Consider the following 19,504-nt stretch of genomic DNA (forward strand, 5'->3'; position numbering starts at 1 on the left):
AGAGAGAGATAGAAAGACAGACACAGAGAGAGAGACAGCGCAAGAGACCTGGAGAACATTTTCCAGCTTTGAAGTTAGGGTCCCCATACATGCCAATGGGGTAGAGTTTCATGTTCACGTTTGGATAAAGTTCTGGTACCAGAACTTCTGCGGGTCCGCTCATCCTTAGAACCGTTCTAAGTACCTGATAGTGGCCGCTACACAATGAATGAATGAATGAATGAATGTGAAGAGTGCTGCTCCTTTCACATCTGTCTGAAGTCATAGCTGCGAGCGATTCATCAGTGTGGGTGCCAGATGTCGGACCCTCACCGATCTGATATGGATGACCCATCCTACACCCGCCAATATCACACACTTACCGCTGCTACTGATGGTATCCTGGACTTCAGGCAGCACTAGTGTCTCCGTCTCATCAGAGCCATCCACCTCTTCTTTTAACTCTGTAGAAGAGCTCCTGACTGGTTCTGGGATTAAAGGCGGAGGCAGCACCACTGTATCTGCAGAGTCCGGGCCATCCGATCGCAGTGTAACTTCTCCTGTCTGGTGACAGGACAACACAACACCATACAAATAGTTAGCAAAAATTGCCACTCCTGAATTAAAGGGCACCGCTGACTTTTGCATTGGAAGCGAGCGGTGCCAATAACATTATGACCACATTTACCTGCCAAGACACGAGCATGATCAGCATGTATCAGGCATGGCAGATGTGTGGGATTGTAATGGTGGCACCGCTCATCTCCGATGCACAGCTGAGTTGCGCTGGATGACCCCTTTAAGCTATATTTATTTATACATCTTACCCTGAAGAACTCCTTTAGTTGAGGACTATTGTTAAGGGCTACGATGTTCACTGTGAACCTCAGCATGTCTTCTGCAGCTTGCCTTCGTTCCTCTATAACTGGAGCCTCGAAACGTCCTGGAATACGTGAACGCCAAAGTAAATCATGTCACACACAAAAGTATATGTATTAGTTTATCACAAAGTTTATGAAAGTTTGCAAATCAACTTAAATTGCATTTAAGCGGTACCAAACCCCCTCTTTTCCCCAGGCTATAAGCTTGCGTTCAGCTGCATGGCTACCAGAAAGCAGTCATTTGGAGTACAGATGATGGCAGTGATAGTGTCAGCAGCTGTGTCTTCCTAACGCTTAGGATAAACTGCTGCAGGAGATTGTTCTGATAAGCAGGATACTCAGAGGAGGAGACAGGCGCTGACTCATCACTGTCATCATCTGTACTCAAATGAGTACGGTCTGACATAAGGGAGGCAAATTCTGGACAATCAAGGGTGTGAAAGCCACGTACATGCAATTTTTTTCTACAAAAAATGAAAAGAAATTTCCTAGTAAAGTGACTTCCATATTATTCAGAATTTTCCATGCGGGACAAAATTATAATAAAAAATGAAATTAGTTCTTTTTAAATGATTTCATGGGATTTTCATGTGACAAGTGATCTGTAACTCCTGTGAAAATTGTAAAAATGAAGGGATTAGGAGCACGACAGCTGAAAAATGGAGCTCTTGTACCATGTATGCAATGTGTATACAATTGCATGCTCAGAAGAATAAAGGTAGAATTTGAGAGACTTGCGAGAAAATTGGCTAGAAATTGTAGGTTTAAAATCTCAGTCTATTAGGAAAGTGGATCAATGTAAAGGAAAGATCCACCTTCACAACTACACCTATGGCTGCACACAACCCTATACACCCAGCAAATACACATACAGAGGTCCTTGAGAAAGAACCCCAGTTGGTCGAAACGTTGGACAGATATTTGTCCTTTGCTTGATGCTGAATCACAATAAACCACACTTGTAGCAAGAATTTCTACGCTTGTCTTTTCAACACTGAGGCTGAGTTCACACGTGGCGCTTTTTTCGCGTTTCCGCGGCGGTTTTAACCGCGCGATTTTGCCGCGAAAAATAAGCATCCAATGCATTCCTATGGGATTCCGCAATGCTGTGCTAATGCTGCGGTTTTTACCGCGGCGGAATCGCTTCGCGGTAAAAACCGCAGCATGCTCATTAATTTGCGGAATCGCGGCGATCCCGCACCCATAGGAATGCATTGTTCCGCTTACTTCCCACATGTGGCTGTGCACACAATGCGGAAAGTAAGCAGAACAATTGCGGATGGTACCCACGGTCCGGAGGAGAGGAGACTGTCCTCCGGGCTTTGGGTACCATATCCCTGTAAAAAATAGAATTTAAAAATAAAAAATATAGTTATTCTCACCCTCCGACGTCCCGCGCAGTCTTCCCGCTTCTCTTCACGCTTTCGTTCCCAGTAATCCTTTGCGAAAATGCCCGCGATGACGTCCGTTCTCGCAGTATCGCGAAGTCTCGCGGTCATCGCGAATTACCGCGAGACGTCGCGATCCCGCGAAAACTGACGTCATCGCGGGCATTTTCGCAAAGGATTACTGGGAACGCCTGCGCGGGACGTCGGAAGGTAAGAATAACACCATTTTTTATTTTTTTTTTTACATTCTATCTTTTATTACTGATGCTGCATAGGCGGCCTCAGTAGTAAAAAGTTGGTCACACTCATCAAACACTGTGTTTGACGAGTGTGACCAACCTGTCAATCAGTTCTCCAAGCGATGTTACAGATCGCTTGGAGAACGCTAGCATTTTGCAAGCTAAATACGCTTGCAAAATGCTAGTTTTTCCGCGGGAAAATCGCGGGAATTTAAAATGCGATTTTCCCGCGGACTGGAAATCCGGAATTCTCGCGGTAATTTGCGCGAGAGTTCCGGTACGTGTGCACTTAGCCTGAGTCTCCACTGGCCTCTGCTGTTCATCTGCAGCTCTGACGTACTGTCAACAGCACTGCAGCCAATCAGTGACCTTAGTGATTTGTGCAGTGTGCGTGGGTAGAACTGCTGAACTCAGTGATTGGCTGCAGCTCTGTCAACGCGAAAAACATCGACAGAGACTCAACGATGGATCTGCGGAGGATGAGTAAAGAAGTTTTGGGTTTTTTTTGTACTACAAACTGCAACCACAGAATTGGAGCTTTCATAAACTGGAAACCCCTTTAATGAACGGAGATTTCTCACTATGGCCATGTACACAAATGGTGGCTATTTCAGGAGGATTACAGACAGAATCCATCTGAAAAGAAACCCCATAAAACCCTGAAGTGGTTAAAAGAAGCGGCACGCTCATGCTTCAGGCTGCTTCCGCTAGGATGTCTCCAACGCTCTAGACTTAAAAGGAGTATTCCCCTTTCCAAGATCCTATCCCAATATGTAGTAGAGAATATTAGCAAATGCCGTATTATTCAGACTATAAGATGCACCTAGGTTTTAGAGGAGGAAAATAGGGGAAAAAAAAAAATTGAAGCAAAAAATGTGGTCATTTCTGTACTTAACCCCTTCGCACCCGAGCCTGTTTTTGCCTTCGTGACCGGGCCAATTTTTTCAATTCTGACCAGTGTCACTTTATGAGGTCATAACTCTAGAACGCTTCAACGGATCCTACTGATTCTGACATTGTTTTCTCATGACATATTGTACTTCATGATGGTGGTAAAAATTTTTAGATATGTTCTACACTTATTTGTTAAAAAAATCAAAATTTGGCAAAAATTTAGAAAATTTTGCAATTTTCAAACTTTTAATTTTTATGCCCTTAAATCAGAGAGTGATATCGCAAAAAATAGTTAATAAATAACATTTCCCACATGTCTACTTTACATCTGCACAATTTTGGAAACATAATTTTTTCTTTTTTAGGAAGTTATAAGGGTTAAAAGTTGACCAGCGATTTCTCATTTTTACAACAAAATTTGCAACACCATTTTTTTTAGGGACCACCTCACATTTGAAGTGAGTTTGGGGGGTCAATATGACAGAAAATACCCAAAATTGACACCATTCTAAAAACTGCACCTCTCAATGTACTCAAAACCACATTCAAGAAGTTTATTAACCCTTCAGGTGCTTCACATGAATGAATGGAATATGGAAGGAAAAAATAAACATTTAACTTTTTTTCACAAACATTTTACTTCAAAACCATTTTTTTTTAATTTCACAAGTGTAAAAAGAGAAAATGAACCACTAAATTTTTTGTGCAATTTCTCCCGAATACGCCAATACCCCGTATGTGGGGCTAAACCACTGTTTGAGCACACGGCAGAGCTCAGAACGGAAGGAGTGCCGTTTGACTTTTTCAATGCAGAATTGGCTGGAATTGAGATCGGATGCCATGTCGCATTTGGAGAGCCCCTGATGTACCTAAACAGTGGAAACCCCCCACAAGTGACCCCATTTTGGAAATTAGACCCCCCCAAGGGACTTATCTAGATGTGTGGTGAGCACTTTGAACCCCCAAGTGTTTCACTAAAGTTTATAATGTAGAGCCGTGAAAATAAAAAAAAATCATTTTTTTTCCACAAAAATTATCTTTTAGCCCCCAATTTTTATTTTCACAAGGGTAACAGGAGAAATTGGACCCTAAGAGTTGTTGTCCAATTTGTCCTGAGTACGCTGGTACGCCATATGTTGGAGAAAACTACTGTTTGGGCACACGGTGGGGCTCGGAAAGGAAGTAGTGACGTTCTGAAATGCAGACTTTGATGGAATGGTCTGTGGGTGTCATGTCGCGTTTGCAGAGCCCCTGATGTACCTAAACAGTGGAAACCCCACACAAGTGACCCCATTTTGGAAACTAGACCCCCCCAAGGAACTTATCTAGATGTGTGGTGAGCACTTTGAACCCTCAAGTGTTTCAGTAAAGTTTATAATGTAGAGGCGTGAAAATAAAAAAAATCATTTTTTTTTCCACAAAAATGATCTTTTAGCCCCCAATTTTTATTTTCACAAGGGTAACAGGAGAAATTGGACCCTAAGAGTTGTTGTCCAATTTGTCCTGAGTACGCTGGTACGCCATATGTTGGAGAAAACTACTGTTTGGGCACACGGTGGGGCTCGGAAGGGAAGTAGTGACGTTCTGAAGTGCAGACTTTGATGGAATGGTCTGTGGGTGTCATGTCGCGTTTGCAGAGCCCCTGATGTACCTAAACAGTGGAAACCCCCCACAAGTGACCCCATTTTGGAAACTAGACCCCCCCAAGGAACTTATATAGATGTGTGGTGAGCACTTTGAACCCCCAAGTGTTTCAGTAAAGTTTATAATGTAGAGGCGTGAAAATAAAAAAATCATTTTTTTTCCACAAAAATGATCTTTTAGCCCCCAATTTTTATTTTCACAAGGGTAACGGGAGAAATTGGACCCCAAGAGTTGTTGTCCAATTTGTCCTGAGTCCTGAGTACGCTGGTACCCCATATGTGGGAGAAAACTACTGTTTGGGCACACGGTGGGGCTCGGAAGGGAAGTAGTGACGTTCTGAAATGCAGACTTTGATGGAATGGTCTGCGGGTGTCATATTGCATTTACAGAGCCCCTGATGTACCTAAGCAGTGGAAACCCCCAATTCTAATTCCAACCCTAACCCCAACACACCCCTAACCCTAATCTCAGCCCTAACCATAACCCTAACCACAAACCTAACACCAACACACCCATAACCTTAATCCCAGCCCTAGCCCTAACCCTAACCCTAGCCCTAACCCTAGCATTTTTTTTTTTTTACTTTTTTTTTTTATTTTTGCCACAATATCGCTGCCCTGCGATCTGACTCATAGTAACGCCACTTCACCTCTGATCATCTGTCAGTGTGAGATCAGAGGAGAAGCAGCGTTACTGTGTGACAAGATCGCTGCCTGGCACAGCTGTGCCAGGCAGCGATCAGCTGTGCCAGGCAGCGATCTAGTCACACAATAACGCTGCTTCACCTCTGATCAGCTGTCAGTGTTAGATCAGAGGGAGAAGCCGCGTTACAATGAGGGAGATCGCCGGGAAACAAGCAGCTTTCCCAGCGATCGCTCCCATTGGCTGCTGTGACGCTGACGTCATCGGGACCTGAACCAATCAGGTCTCGATGACGTCGGGGGTCCCAGCATGCATTGCGCACCGGGATCCCCGCGTTGTAAGGTATGTGGGGGTCCCGGGGGGCACAAAACCGCCGACAGTAGATAAACGTCGGCGCTGCACAAAGCCCAGCAAGCGCCAACGTTTATCTACTGTGGGCGGTCTTGAAGAGGTTAATATCCCCCTATACTGGTATATAAGGTCCCCTCATCCCCATCCTGATACACATGGCCCCCTCATCCCTACCTTGGTATACATGACCCTCATCCCTACCCTGGTATGCATGGATCCCTCGTCCCTATCCTGGTATGCATGGCCCCCTCATCCCTATCCTGGTATGCATGGATCCCTCATCCCTATCCTGGTATGCATGGATCCCTCAACCCTATCCTGGTGTGCATGGCCCTCATCCCTAGCCTGGAATGCATGCCCCCCTTTTCCGTATCCTGGTAGGAATGGTCCCCCTCATCTCTATCCTGTCAAGAATGATTGCCCTCATCCCTATCCTGGTATGCAGGGCCCCCATCTTGTCCTAGTATGCATGGCCCCACCCCCATCCTGGTATGCATGGCCCCATCCTTATCCTGGTATGACTGGACCTCACCCCCATCCTGATATGATTGGTCCCCATCCTTATTCTAGTATGATTGGCCCCACCCCCATCCTGGTATGCATGGCCCCAGAAAACATTAAAAAAACATGGATTTTTGTGAGTACTCACCGTAAAATCCTTTTCTCCAAGACGCTCATTGGGGAACACAGGTACTGTGGGTGTATGCTACCGCCATCTGGAGGCTGACACTAGGCAAACAACACAAGGTTAGCTCCTCTCCCGCCGTATACACCCTCGCCCTGATTGTGGGCGGAAGCCAGTTTAGTGCAAAAGCAGTAGGAGAACAACAATCAGCCTTAATGCAGTAAACAATATGTCTGGCAAGGGACCACCCTGACACTCACGAAAAAAAAATGCACATTAATTAAATAAACACGAGCCAACCGGCTAACAGAGTGGGTGCTGTGTCCCCCAAAGAGCGTCTCGGAGAAAAGGATTTTACGGTGAGTACTCACAAAAATCCATGTTTCTCCTTCGTCTCTTTGGGGGACACAGGTACTGTGGGACGTCCTAAAGCAGTCCCTGGGTGGGAGATTGACTCACCGATCCAAGCTGCATGCACCTCTTTGTTCAAAGGTGCGCCACTGCTGCTTGGAGAATCCTTCTACCCAGGCTCGCATCCGCCGAAGCCTGAGTATGGATACTGTAATGTTTAGTAAATGTGTGCAGGCTGGACCAAGTCGCTGCCTTGCATACCTGTTCCGCCGAGGCCTAATGCCGAAGCGCCCAAGAGGCGCCCATTGCCCGAGTAGAGTGCGCTTTGATCCCTGATGGAACTGGCGCACCTCTGATGTGATAGGCCTCTTGAATAGTTAAACGGATCCATCTGGCTATGGTCGCCTTTGAGGCCACGAGCCCCCTCCCGCGCCCCTCAGGGAGCACGAACAGCGTATCTGTCTGGCAAAAAGGTGCCGTCCGCGACACGTACCTCCTGAGTGCTCTCACCAGGTCTAAGGTGTGAAGCGCTTTCTCTACGCGATGCAGCGGTGCCGGACAGAATGAAGGCAAGACAATATCCTCATTGATGTGAAAACAGGACACCACCTTCGGAAGAAAGGGGGGAGCTGGTCTAAGCACCACCTTATCCTTGTGGAAAACGAGAAAAGGTGCTCGGCAAGATAGGGCCGCCAATTCCAAAACTCGCCTAACGGAGGTAATGGCTACCAAAAATACCACCTTCCAAGAAAGGAACGATAAGGAAATATCCTGCAGCAGCTCGAAGGGCGCTTCCTGCAGAACGCTCAGGACCAGGTTAAGATCCCAGGTGTCCATCGGCGCCTTATAGGTGGGTACTAGATGAGAGACTCCCTGGATGAAGGTCTTTACCTGCATATTAGTAGCAATCTTTCGCTGGAACAGGACGGACAGTGCCGATATCTGTCTCCTAAGGGAGCTCGGGGCCAGCCCCGAGTCTAGGCCTGATTGAAGAAAGGCCAAGATGTTGGGAATAGAGAACGTCAGGAGCAAATGACTCCGCTCTCGACACCAAGTGAAGAAAATTTTCCAGGTGTGATGGTAAATTCTCGCTGAGGTCGGTTTCCTGGCGCTAACCATTGTGGCGACCACCTCACGCTCAAAACCTGCTTGAGTTAGAATCCAAGATTCAACGGCTATGCCGTCAAACACAGGGCCCCTGAGTTCGGGTGGAAGATCGGTCCCTGGTGCAGTAGATCTGGGCGCTCTGGTAGTCGCCATGGGACGTCGGTGAGCAGCCGCACAAGATCTGCGTACCACGCCCGTCGGGGCCAGTCTGGTGCCAGCAGAATTGCTGGGACCCCCTCTACTTTGATCTTCCTGATGAGCCTCGGAAGCAGTGGCAACGGGGGAAACAGGTATGGAAGGCGAAACTGGTTCCATGGTAAGACCAACGCATCCACCCCGAACGCTCGTGGGTCTCGAGCGACGAACACAGGCACCTTGGCGTTCGTTCTGGACACCATCAGGTCCACATCCGGTGTTCCCCACCGTTGGCAAATTTGCTGGAAGACCTCGGGGTGCAGGGCCCATTCCCCAGCCACGACGTCTTGTCTGCTGAGGAAGTCCGCCGCCCAATTTTCTACGCCTGGGATGTAGACTGCCGAAATTATCGACTGGCTCTTCTCGGCCCAATGAAGCACCTGTGCTATCTCGCGCATGGTTGCCCTGCTGCGCATGCCCCCCTGATGATTTACGTAAGCCACAGCCGTGGTGTTGTCTGACTGTATCCGAATGAGCCGTCCTACTAGGAGGTACTGGAAATGCTGCAGCGCCTGGCAGATCGCTCGTATTTCCAACAAGTTTATCGGAAGACGAGCTTCCTGTTGCGACCACTGACTTGTGCCGTGTGGTGGCGAAAAACTGCTCCCCAGCCGAGTAGACTGGCGTCGGTCATGACCACTAGCCAGTGGTCTGGGGGAAACGCCTTCCCTGAAGAAGGGAGGATCTGGTCATCCACCACTCCAGCGATTGCCTGACCTGAGAGGATAGCCGGCACCGCTGATCGAGGGTGAACGGATTCTTGTCCCAGGCTGACAAGAGCGTGCTGTAGGGGGTCGAAGATGAAATTGAGCAAACGGAATTGCTTCCATTGCTGCCACCATCTTCCCCAGTATCCTCATCCCAAACCGAATGGTATGAGGGACCGGCTGCTGGAGCTTCAGGACTCCCTGTCGGAGCGCTAGGGCCTTGTTTTGAGGGAGACTTACCAACCCTTGGGAGGTATCGAAGACCATTCCTAGAAAAACAATCCTCCGAGCTGGGACCAGCGATGATTTCTTCCTGTTGACCAACCAACCTAAGCGGGAGAGTGTATCCAATGTAATGCTGACATTCTCCTTGTACGCCCGAAACGAGGGACCCTTCACCAAGAGGTCGTCTAAATATGGCAAGACGACTATGCCCCGCGAGTGTAAGACGGCCATCACGACTGCCATTACCTTCGTGAACACTCTGGGGGCGGTGGCTATCCCGAATGGGAGTGCTGCGAATTGAAAATGTCGCCCATTGATGGCGAACCGAAGAAACTTTTGATGCGGAGGAAAAATGGGAACGTGCAGGTAGGCATCCTGAATGTCGATCGTGGCTAAGTACTCTCCCTGCTCCATGGCTGATAGAACGGAGAGATTCCACCCTGAAATGTTTGACTCTGATGAACCGGTTTAGGAGCTTCAGGTCCAAAACTGGTCTGACTGTCCCGTCTTTTTTGGGGACCGCGAACAGATTGGAATAAAAACCTTGAGCTTTTTCGTGCTCTGGTACAGGAACAATAACTCCGTTGTCTTGGAGTGAATCGATGGCCCCTAGCAGTGCTTTCGCCCGAGACTCCACCTTGGGAAGTCGGGAGAGAAAAAACAGTGTTGGAGGGTACCTGATGAACTCTATCTTGTACCCTGAAGTCACCAGTTCTACCACCCATAAGTCGTGTGCTACCTCGGCCCAGATATGGCGAAAAAGGAGCAGGCGGCCCCCCACCCTGCTGCTGTTGCCTACCAAAGGATCCGAGTCATTTGGCTGAGGGCCTCTGGGTCCTGGCTCCTCTCGACCTGGGCTGGCGAGCGCGCATCCTTCCCACCGGAATGGGTCTATATGAGACCTGTCGCTCCCTATCCTGGTTGAAGCAAGGTGGGCCGGTCGAACTGGCTGATGCCATCCATCCGGTGTTGCGAAAAGCTCGAAAACGTGTCGGGACCTGACGAAAAGGCTGTTTCGCCTTTTGCTGTGGGAGGAAGTTACTTTTCCCTCCTGTCGCATCGGAGATGAGCCGATCCAACTTCTCCCCGAACAGGCGGCCTCCCTGATAGGGCAAGGAAGTCAAGGACTTCTTGGAAATTGAATCGGCTCGCCAAGTTCTCAACCAGAGGGCTCTCCTAATGGCTATCGCGTTAGCGGCCGCAAATGCGGCACAATTAACCGCATCCAAAGACGCATTAATTCATTAGTCTCCAGCCATAGCAATCTGACTTGCGACCTCAGACACCTCCGCAGGTAGTCCTCTATCCTGCAAGGCGTTATTCAAAGACTCTGACCATGACATCATGGCTTTGGATACCCACGTCACCGCGAACGAAGGGGCGAGCGCCGAACCTGATGCCTCAAAAACTGATCGCGCCAAACCCTCTATGAGCCAATCCGTGGGGTCCTTAATGGACGAGCCACTAGGCACCGACAACAAGGATTTCGAGGCCAGGCGTGACACTGGTGGGTCCACCACCGGGGATTCCGCCCATTTTTTACAGAGTTCCGGGGCAAATGGGTATCTTGCCTCTATAGGCTTCTGACCCGAGAAGTGCTTGTCTGGGCGTTCTCTGTGGCGCTGCACTATATCCTCAAATTCTGGGTGAGTGCCAATACTCTATGCGGGTGCTTGGCCCACTTAAAGGCTACCTTATGGCTCGCGGCCAAGGTAGCATCATCCTCAATCCCCAGGGTTTGATTGACAGCTTCAATGAGGCTGTCCACTGTCTCCCGGCATCCCGGGGTATCTAGATCAAGTGGCTCGTCTGAGTCACGATCCAAACTCTGCCCGCTCCCGCTCGCTGGTGAAAGGGAGCGTGATGCTGGACTCCCCGATGCCGAGGCACCGGATAAGCCGGGAGACCTCGAATGGGTTCGTTTCCTTCGCCTCTGTCTGGCATGGGAACGGCACCTGCAGGACGAAGGTTCCTGTGAGGTGGAGGACCCTTCCCAGATAAGCGAGCCACTATCTCTGCCTCCCTTTGGGTCGTGAAGGGACTCGATCGCCTTTGTAAGCGAAGCCATAGACTGAGACAACGATTGCGCCCATTCCGGAGGATTCGGCTCTCTGGATTCAGTCGCTGAGGGAGGCTCCTGGGCGCGTTCGGAGTCGCAGGCCTCGCACACTTTGGCGCTCTGCGCTCGTGGAAACAGGGCCTTACAAGAAGTGCATGCAGCGTAGAGAAAAGTGTGCGTCTTCCCTTTCCCGGCCATATTGAGCCTGCTAGGTGCTTTATATATAACCCAAACAAAAAAATTCTCCTTTTTTTCGCCTCAGTGCGAGGGGAGGGGTGGGGGAGGGAGGCCCCCTTGCTGTTTTAGCGGACTCCGCAGCCTGCACTTACCCGACCTGTGTCCCCCGATTGCGTGCCCGGCCTTCTGCGCCTCCGTGGGGTAAGCCGACCTCTTTCCTGATCGCGGCCTACCCCGAACTGAAGCCGGGGCCTGGATTTATCCGGCGCCCGCCCAACGCGCCAAGGGGCGGGCCGCCGGAAGTGACACCTCGCGCCGAGGGCGATACTTCCGCCGCGGCCTACACCGGCGAAAAGCCAGGAGCTCAATTTTTCCCCCCCACCGCCCGCGGCGCCGCGTGATGCAGCTGCGGCGGCCTAACACTGGCCAAAAAAAAAGGGGGCTCAATTACTGTCCACCGCCTGCGACGCAGCGGCGCGCTGCGGCCTAACACTGGCCAAAAAACCGGGGGCTAAATTTTCGGTGCTATGCAATGCTGCGGGGGCGCCGGCGGTGCTAACAGCAAGAAACCGCCGCTACTCTTCCCTGGATACAAGGAGGCCCTAGGGAGACGCACACCGCTGCTGCCCAGGAGCCCCCCGCACCCGTACCTTAAATGAGCTGTAAGACAGGATCCAGGTAGGCCCTTTAGGGCGAACACAAACCAGGGAGCGGGGGGTGGTGCAGGCACCCTAACTCCGTCCAGCTTTAGCCGAGGAGAGGGACCGTCCGCCTCCTTGCAGCACCTTCATCTTGCGTTGGTGGAGCAGTGGGGGCCGCTCGGACCGTCTTGTGCCTCTGAATAGCCCATGGTTTCCTACCTAGGGGTGGTCAGGGCTAGGTCCGGCATCATGTCCCACGTCGCGGGAAAGGATACGTGGAGACGACACTCGCACGTGCTCGCCCGTTGATGGTTTGGGGAAATCGGACCCTTTCAATAGGATCCGTTGCCCCTGTCTAATCTTCATGGGAAAAAAAAAAAAAAGGAGTCTGGAAAAAAAAGGACCAGACGTGTGCCTCCATAGACACCAAGCAAAAAAACTGGCTTCCGACCGCAATCAGGGCGAGGGTGTATACGGCGGGGGAGGAGCTAACCTTGTGTTGTTTGCCTAGTGTCAGCCTCCAGATGGCGGTAGCATACACCCACAGTACCTGTGTCCCCCAATGAGACGAAGGAGAAAATTACACTTACAGTACCTTCCTGGTGCTCCCTTGCAGCGTCCTCTTCCAAAGCCAGCAACTGCTTTATGCTTGTAAGCAGCGCATGGCAGCTGCCGGAATACTCAATGCTCTGCACCCCGGGACTGTGTTCGCACAAAGCAGTGAGTATTCACTTCTCTCTAGAGAGCACAGTGTCAGCAGGAGACTTCCTGCAGCTGCCGGCAGTCATGTGTGCCGATACCAGGGCTGTGGAGTCGGTAAGCCAAACCTGCGACTCCGACTCCTCAATTTCCCTTACACCGACTCCGACTCCAACTCCACGACTCCGACTCCCACATATATTGCTTATATTTAAGTGAAAAATTTATTGTAGTACAATGTGAACCTCAGACATTTAATCATTTTTATGATCCAATAATCAAGATATTTAGATAGAACAGAATATATATTGGTGTACTACCCGGTTTTCATTCTTTTTGGTACAGATACGATATGGATAGACAGATATGGATAAATGGATAGATAGAGCAGATTTCTAATCTGCTTTTGCTATTGAAAACATTATCTATGAGCTCAAAAACCTTTCAGGTGATGCAGTTTTTTAAAAAGATGATCAGCTTTTGCAGCTGAAAAACGTATCCTCAAAAAACACAGGAAAAACGCTGTGTGTGAATGTAGCCTTAGATCAGGAATATAACAGCCATTTATAGGACATTTCATAACTTTCCCAAACTCCTATGAAAAAATATTCAGCACATCCTGCATTGAATTACTGTACCCAATTTATTATATATTTTAGGAGTCGGAGTCGGTCCATTTTATACCGACTCCAACTCCGACTCCACCAAAATGAGCACCGACTCCGACTCCACAGCCCTGGCCGATACTTAAGAGAAATGAATATTTGAATATTCATGGCATGTGGTGAATATTCATTTCTCTTAAGTATTGGCACACATGACTGCTGGCAGCAGCAGGAAGTCTCCGGCTGACACTATGCTCTCTAGAAAGAAATGAATACTCACTGCTTTGCGCACACAGTCCTGGCTTGCAGAGCCTTGAGTATTCTGGCAGCTGCCCTTTGGCTTGCACGCAGCGCATGACATTTCAGCCATGCACTGCTTACAAGCATTAAAAAGCTGCTAGCATCAGATCAGGACGCTGTGAGGGAGCGCCGGGAAGGTAAGTGTAATGGATGCTTTTTTTTTTTTATATTTCTGATGGGGCCAATCATACTAGAATAAGGATGGGGGCCAATCAAATCAGGATAAGGAAAGGGATGGGGCCATGCATACCAGGATGTGGATGGGGGCCCATCATAGCAGGTCGCCATTAAAGAGAAATTAATATTCATTGCTCTTCACGCCCATGGGTGTGGAATGCGGTGAATATTCATTTCTCTTTAGCAGCAGGCACAGGAGTTAGGCGCAGCAGCTGGTTCCTGCTTCTGTGACCCACAGCTCAGTCAAAACTGCTCCCCCACCTCCCCATCACAGCCGGTACTTCTGGACTATAAGACGCACCCCCCATTTTCCTCCACATTTTTGGAGGAAAAAAGTGTGCCTTATAGTCCTAAAAATAAGGTATCTTCATTTAGAAATGTATAGTTCTTCTGATTTGCTATGCCCATTTCCTCATGTGCAGGCATTGCAGGACCTTAGGTATCCATAGTAATGACCATCAGCAACTAGCTAACTGTCACTATATCAGTGGCCATGATCATGGATATCTAAGGTCCCGCAATGCCTGCACATGAGGAAATGGACATAGCGAATCAGAAGAACTATATTTCTAATTGGAGGTATTTCCTAATATTACTATTACATCTACTATCTTGGAGATGAAAATACCCCTTTAACAGTATAGAGTGAAAGCCGCGCAGCGGCAGAGCTGCTGCAAGAATGACGACAAAGCTGCTTAAAAGAACGATTGCTGATGTATTCCTGAAGCAGAAATTCGCCGGCATCTAAAAGACGACTTGTGCACATAACATGTGACTTACCAAACACCTGAGCACGTGGAAATGGCGGGAATTCCTGAGTGCGCTGGAAGAGATTTCTGTGCGTGTACGAGAGTTCTCCATGAAGTTTCTTGAAGTCACTGTAGCGTTTCCAAACTACAATCTGAAAGACAGCAAGGGCCGAATGAATAAGGCTCTGTTCACATGTGCAGTAATCATCCGTTAGAACGGATCCAGCAGCAATCTGTTAACAATAAAATTGGTCTTTTTGTCTAGCAAAAAAAAAAAAAAAACTCATTTCAACTGGATCCTTTTTTTTTTTTTTTTACATACACTGTGTTCCAAATTATTATGCAGATGATATTTTTCTATGATTTTCCTAAATAGTCGGTACAAATGACAGTCAGTCTAATAAAAGTCATCACCTGTTAGATTATACATAGAATTTTATTGAAGAAACCTCCCAATGATAGCAGTATAATCTCCAAAATGAATAAAAACTCAAATTGCACTGTTCCAAATTATTAGGCACAGTAGAATTTCTAAACATTTGATCTGTTTTAAAGAACTGAAAATGCTCATTTGTGGAATTTGCAGCATTAGGAGGTCACATTCACTGAGCAAAAAGGATATTTAACTCCAAAACATCCTAACAGGCCAAGTTACATGTTAACATAGGAACCCTTCTTTGATATCACCTTCACAATTCTTGCATCCATTGAACTTGGAAGTTTTTGGAGAGTTTCTGCTTGTATTTCTTTACATGGAGTCAGAATATCCCCCCAGAGCTGCTGTTTTGATGTGAACTGCCTTCCACCCTCATAGATCTTTTGCTTGATGATACTCCAAAGGTTCTCTACAGGGTTGAGGTCAGGGGAAGATGGTGGCCACACCATGAGTTTATCTCCTTTTATGCCCATAGCAGCCAATGACTCAGAGGTATTCTTTGCAGCATGAGATGGTGCAGTGTCATGCATGAAAATGATTTTGCTCCTGAAGGCACGTTTCTGCTTCTTATACCATGGAAGACAGCTGTCAGTCAGAAACTCGATATACTTTGCAGAGGTCATTTTCACACCTTCAGGAACCTTAAAGAGCACTACCAGCTGTTTCCCCATGATTCCGGCCCAAAACATGACTCCTCCACCTCCTTGCTGATGTTGCAGCCTTGTTGGGACATGGTGGCCATCCACCAACCATCCACTACTCCATCCATCTGGACCATCCAGGGTTGCTCGCAGGGCTGTGGAGTCGGAGTCGTGGAGTCGGAGTCTGTAGAAATGTACCAACTCCGACTCCAGCTTTAAACAAAATGTATTAATATTTCATAATTGAACTTTCATATGAATTTTATAAATGTTACTCAAATATATATGTTCTATCAAACTATGAACAACAGTGATAAGCAGTTCTGCTGGAGATAGAGACATTTCTTACTTCTTGTGTGTCACTGTTCTCCACTGCCCTTATCTAATCTTATACTTGGTTAACCTCATGCTGCCCCAACCCCCCTACTTACAATGTATGAAACTGAAAGTGAAAATGTGCTGCAAATTCTTAGTAGTAAAGCTCCTCCTCTAGACTAGATCATACTAGGTGTGCGTCTTCCAAGCATCTCACAGCTGCCTGCTACTCAGAAGAGGAAGACTGTAAGAAGTATTATCCTTTCAACAAACTTTGCATCAATTAACTGTGAGTACATGAGAAATAATAACAGTATTACTGACCACTATATCAGTTGTACGACCTGGCAATAATTTTGTACAATTGTTTTTAGGAAAAACAATTGTCATTTGGATTGTGAATGCAGAATTAAAAACTTGAGAATGTCAAAGAAGCATCACATTAAATCAGCTGTATTTGAACATTTCACCATCACTCAAGATAGAAAACATTATGTCTGTCAGTGTATGACAAATGATCCAGACGAAAAAAAATGCTGTGAAGCCAAGATGAGTGCATATTCAGGCAAAGATAAAAATGCTCCTACCAGAGCTTCTAATCTAAAGAGACATTTACAGCGCTTTCATACAGAAGTACTGAAAGCAGTGGATGAGAAAGACTGCATCCAAACCAATGAACCAGTGCCCAGCTCTTCCAGCCAAACAAAGGAGCAGAGAACTTTGCAGCCATCAGTTGCAAGATATTTTGTCAGTGACAAAATTACTGTGACAATGACAGTAGATACAATTAAAAAACAGATCATAGAGCTTGTTGTAAAGGATAGTGTGCCTATTTCATTATTTTCACGACCAGCTTTTATGTGTCTGAATGGGGAAATGGCCCGCAAGCTTGGTGTTTCTCTGGAGAGAGAGAGTATTAGAAAATTAGTAATCGAAGAAGCTTTTAAACAAAAGGAAGAACTTAAAAAAACTCTCAAGGGACGCTTTCTGTTTCTTAAAATGGATGCCTGCACACGTCACAGAGTGAACTATTTTGCCATCAATGTCCGATTTGTTTGTGACAAAAATAAAATAGTTACCAAGACATTGGCAGTAAAAGACACCAAAGCTCATCACACCAGTGAGTTTCTCCAGGTCTTGGTGGAAAAGGTTCTGCAAGACTATGAACTTAAAAAAGAGCAAGTTCTTTCTGTCCTAACTGACAATGCTTCAAATATGCTAAGTACTATTAAGCTAATGAATGAGAGTAATGATGGTGACCAGCAGCTAGAAGAACATTCTGGGTTCACAGACACAGAAATATTTGAAATAGAGGAACACAGTATTGTAACGGAGGAGCAAACTGAAGTTGCTTCAGATGAACAGCAACATGATAGTTTAGATGATCTTGTTGAAACGGTGTCAATATGTTCTTTCATTCATCACATGCGCTGTGTTGTGCATACACTACAGCTGGCTATAAGAGACAGTCTGCAAGAAGGACATGCTGCTGCACTGATTGGCAAGGTGAGAAAATTGGCTACTGTTGCCAGAACCCCTAAAGTTGACTCAATTTTGAAGAGACGTGCTGGAAAAGGGGCAATTATTGATCAAGCCACACGATGGGGCAGTACTTACTTAATGATTCAGCGCTTGGTTGAACTGAAAACCTTTCTTGTAGACATGGCTAACCCTCAACTGACGCTAAATGAAAGTCAGTGGAATCAGGTGACTGAGCTGGAAAAATTGCTAGAGCACCCATTTACAGTGACTAAAAAATTACAAGCAGAGGACTTAACTCCAGGTATTTTCTTAACGGACTGGAAGAACCTGATGTTTCGCCTGTCCCAAAGAGGAGGGTTAATTGCAAGTGGCATTGCTACATCAATGAAACGGAGAGAGGAGCTACTATTACAAAATAACATTCTTTTGGCAGCTGTTTATGTAGACCCAATGCATCGGATTCTTCTAGATGATCAACAGCTAAGTAAAGGAAAAGAAGCTCTGTTTGAAATAGCAGTAAGGATGAAAGGGTTGCAGAACAGTCAGGAGGAACAAGAAGAATTTGGTCGTCCTGCCACATCTTCACCCTCATCATCAACTGATGAAGAATTTAATTTAGAAAAATATTTGGATCACAAGGACCGTGCAAAGCGTTCCCGCCTAGAAGAAGAGTCATCCCCATCAAGGAACACAGCCAGTACATTTCAGCAGAATTTTTCATGTGCACTAAAAGAAATTGAGAAATGTGACCGTTCATCAAAAATAACAGTGCAACAAGCGATTCCTCTGTATCCTGACATTGTCAGAGATATTGCCCGAGTGGTTACTGCTTTGCCACCAACACAAGTTAGTGTAGAGAGGTTGTTCTCTGCTCTCAAAATAATTAGATCAGATTTGAGGGCATCCATGTAGGAGGATCTGACAGAGGCAATACTTTTTCTGAGGACAAATGTATAGATTTCTTCTTATTAACTGCATAAAAGTGTTTATTGCATATTTACTTACAGTTTAGAAAAGTTTATAAAAGTTATTTGCTATATTCTAATTGTATTCTAATAAATGTAGTTTTTGCTCTAAGTGGTCTGATTACTTATATGATGGTGAGAAACTGAATAAGCACGATGTTTAATATTTTACAACAGTAAATTTGTTGTTATGAATTGGCCATTTATGAAGGAGTCGGAGTCGGAGCCGGAGTCGGAGCCGGATAAAATCCAGGAGTCGGAGTCGCAACTGTGGCTTACCGACTCCACAGCCCTGGTTGCTCGACACTCATCAGTAAACAAGACTGTATGAAAATTAGTTTTCATGTATGTCTGGGCCCACTGCAACCATTTCTGCTTGTGAACACTGTTTAGGGGTGGCTGAATAGTAGGTTTATGCACCACAGCAAGCCTTTGAAGGATCCTACACCTTGAGGTTCGAGGGACTCCAGAGGCACCAGCAGCTTTAAATATCTGTTTGCTGGTTTGTAATGGCTTTTTAGCAGCCGCTCTCTTAATCCGATGAACTTGCCTGGCAGAAACCTTCCTCATTCTGCCTTTATCAGCACAAACATGTCTGTGCTCAGAATCAACCACAAATCTCTTAACAGTACGATGATCACGTTTACATTTTTGGGAAATATCTAATGTTTTCATCTCTTGACCAAGGCATTGCACTATTTGATGCTTTTCAGCAGCAGAGAGATCCTTTTTCTTTCCTAAATTCCTTGAAACCTGTGCCCTGCTTAATAATGTGGAACATCATTCTTAAGTAGTTTTCCTTTAATTGGGCTCACCTGGTAAACTAATTATCACAGGCGTTTGAGACTGATTTCAGTGATCCAAAGAGCCCTGATACACAATACCATCTATGAGTTTATTTGAAAAACAAAAAATTACATCTTTATGACACTTAAATCCAATTTGCATAACAATTTGGAACACAGTGTAGAAGTCTACGCGGAACGGATCTGCTAACTATACATTAGTTTTTCTTCCATTTGAATATGAT

At 46.7% G+C, this 19,504-nt stretch overlaps 1 protein-coding gene across 2 annotated transcripts in view; it reads right to left on the bottom strand.

Annotated features, from left to right (window-relative positions):
- The window catches only part of LOC141058280 (sorting nexin-15-like), a 59,016-nt gene that overhangs the window by 35,676 nt on the left and 3,836 nt on the right, over positions 1–19,504 (bottom strand). For both annotated transcript variants that reach the window (XM_073554468.1, XM_073554467.1), the window contains exons 3-5: positions 14,667–14,787; positions 807–922; positions 363–543 (exon numbers count right to left, since the gene is read on the bottom strand). In XM_073554468.1, coding sequence (XP_073410569.1) covers positions 363–543; positions 807–922; positions 14,667–14,787 — 418 coding nt within the window. The remainder of the gene's footprint in view (positions 1–362; positions 544–806; positions 923–14,666; positions 14,788–19,504) is intronic.

The sequence above is a fragment of the Dendrobates tinctorius genome, unplaced genomic scaffold, assembly GCF_039654945.1.
Source record: "Dendrobates tinctorius isolate UK_male_01 unplaced genomic scaffold, ASM3965494v1 ptg000211l, whole genome shotgun sequence".
NCBI classification, from domain to species: domain Eukaryota; kingdom Metazoa; phylum Chordata; class Amphibia; order Anura; family Dendrobatidae; genus Dendrobates; species Dendrobates tinctorius.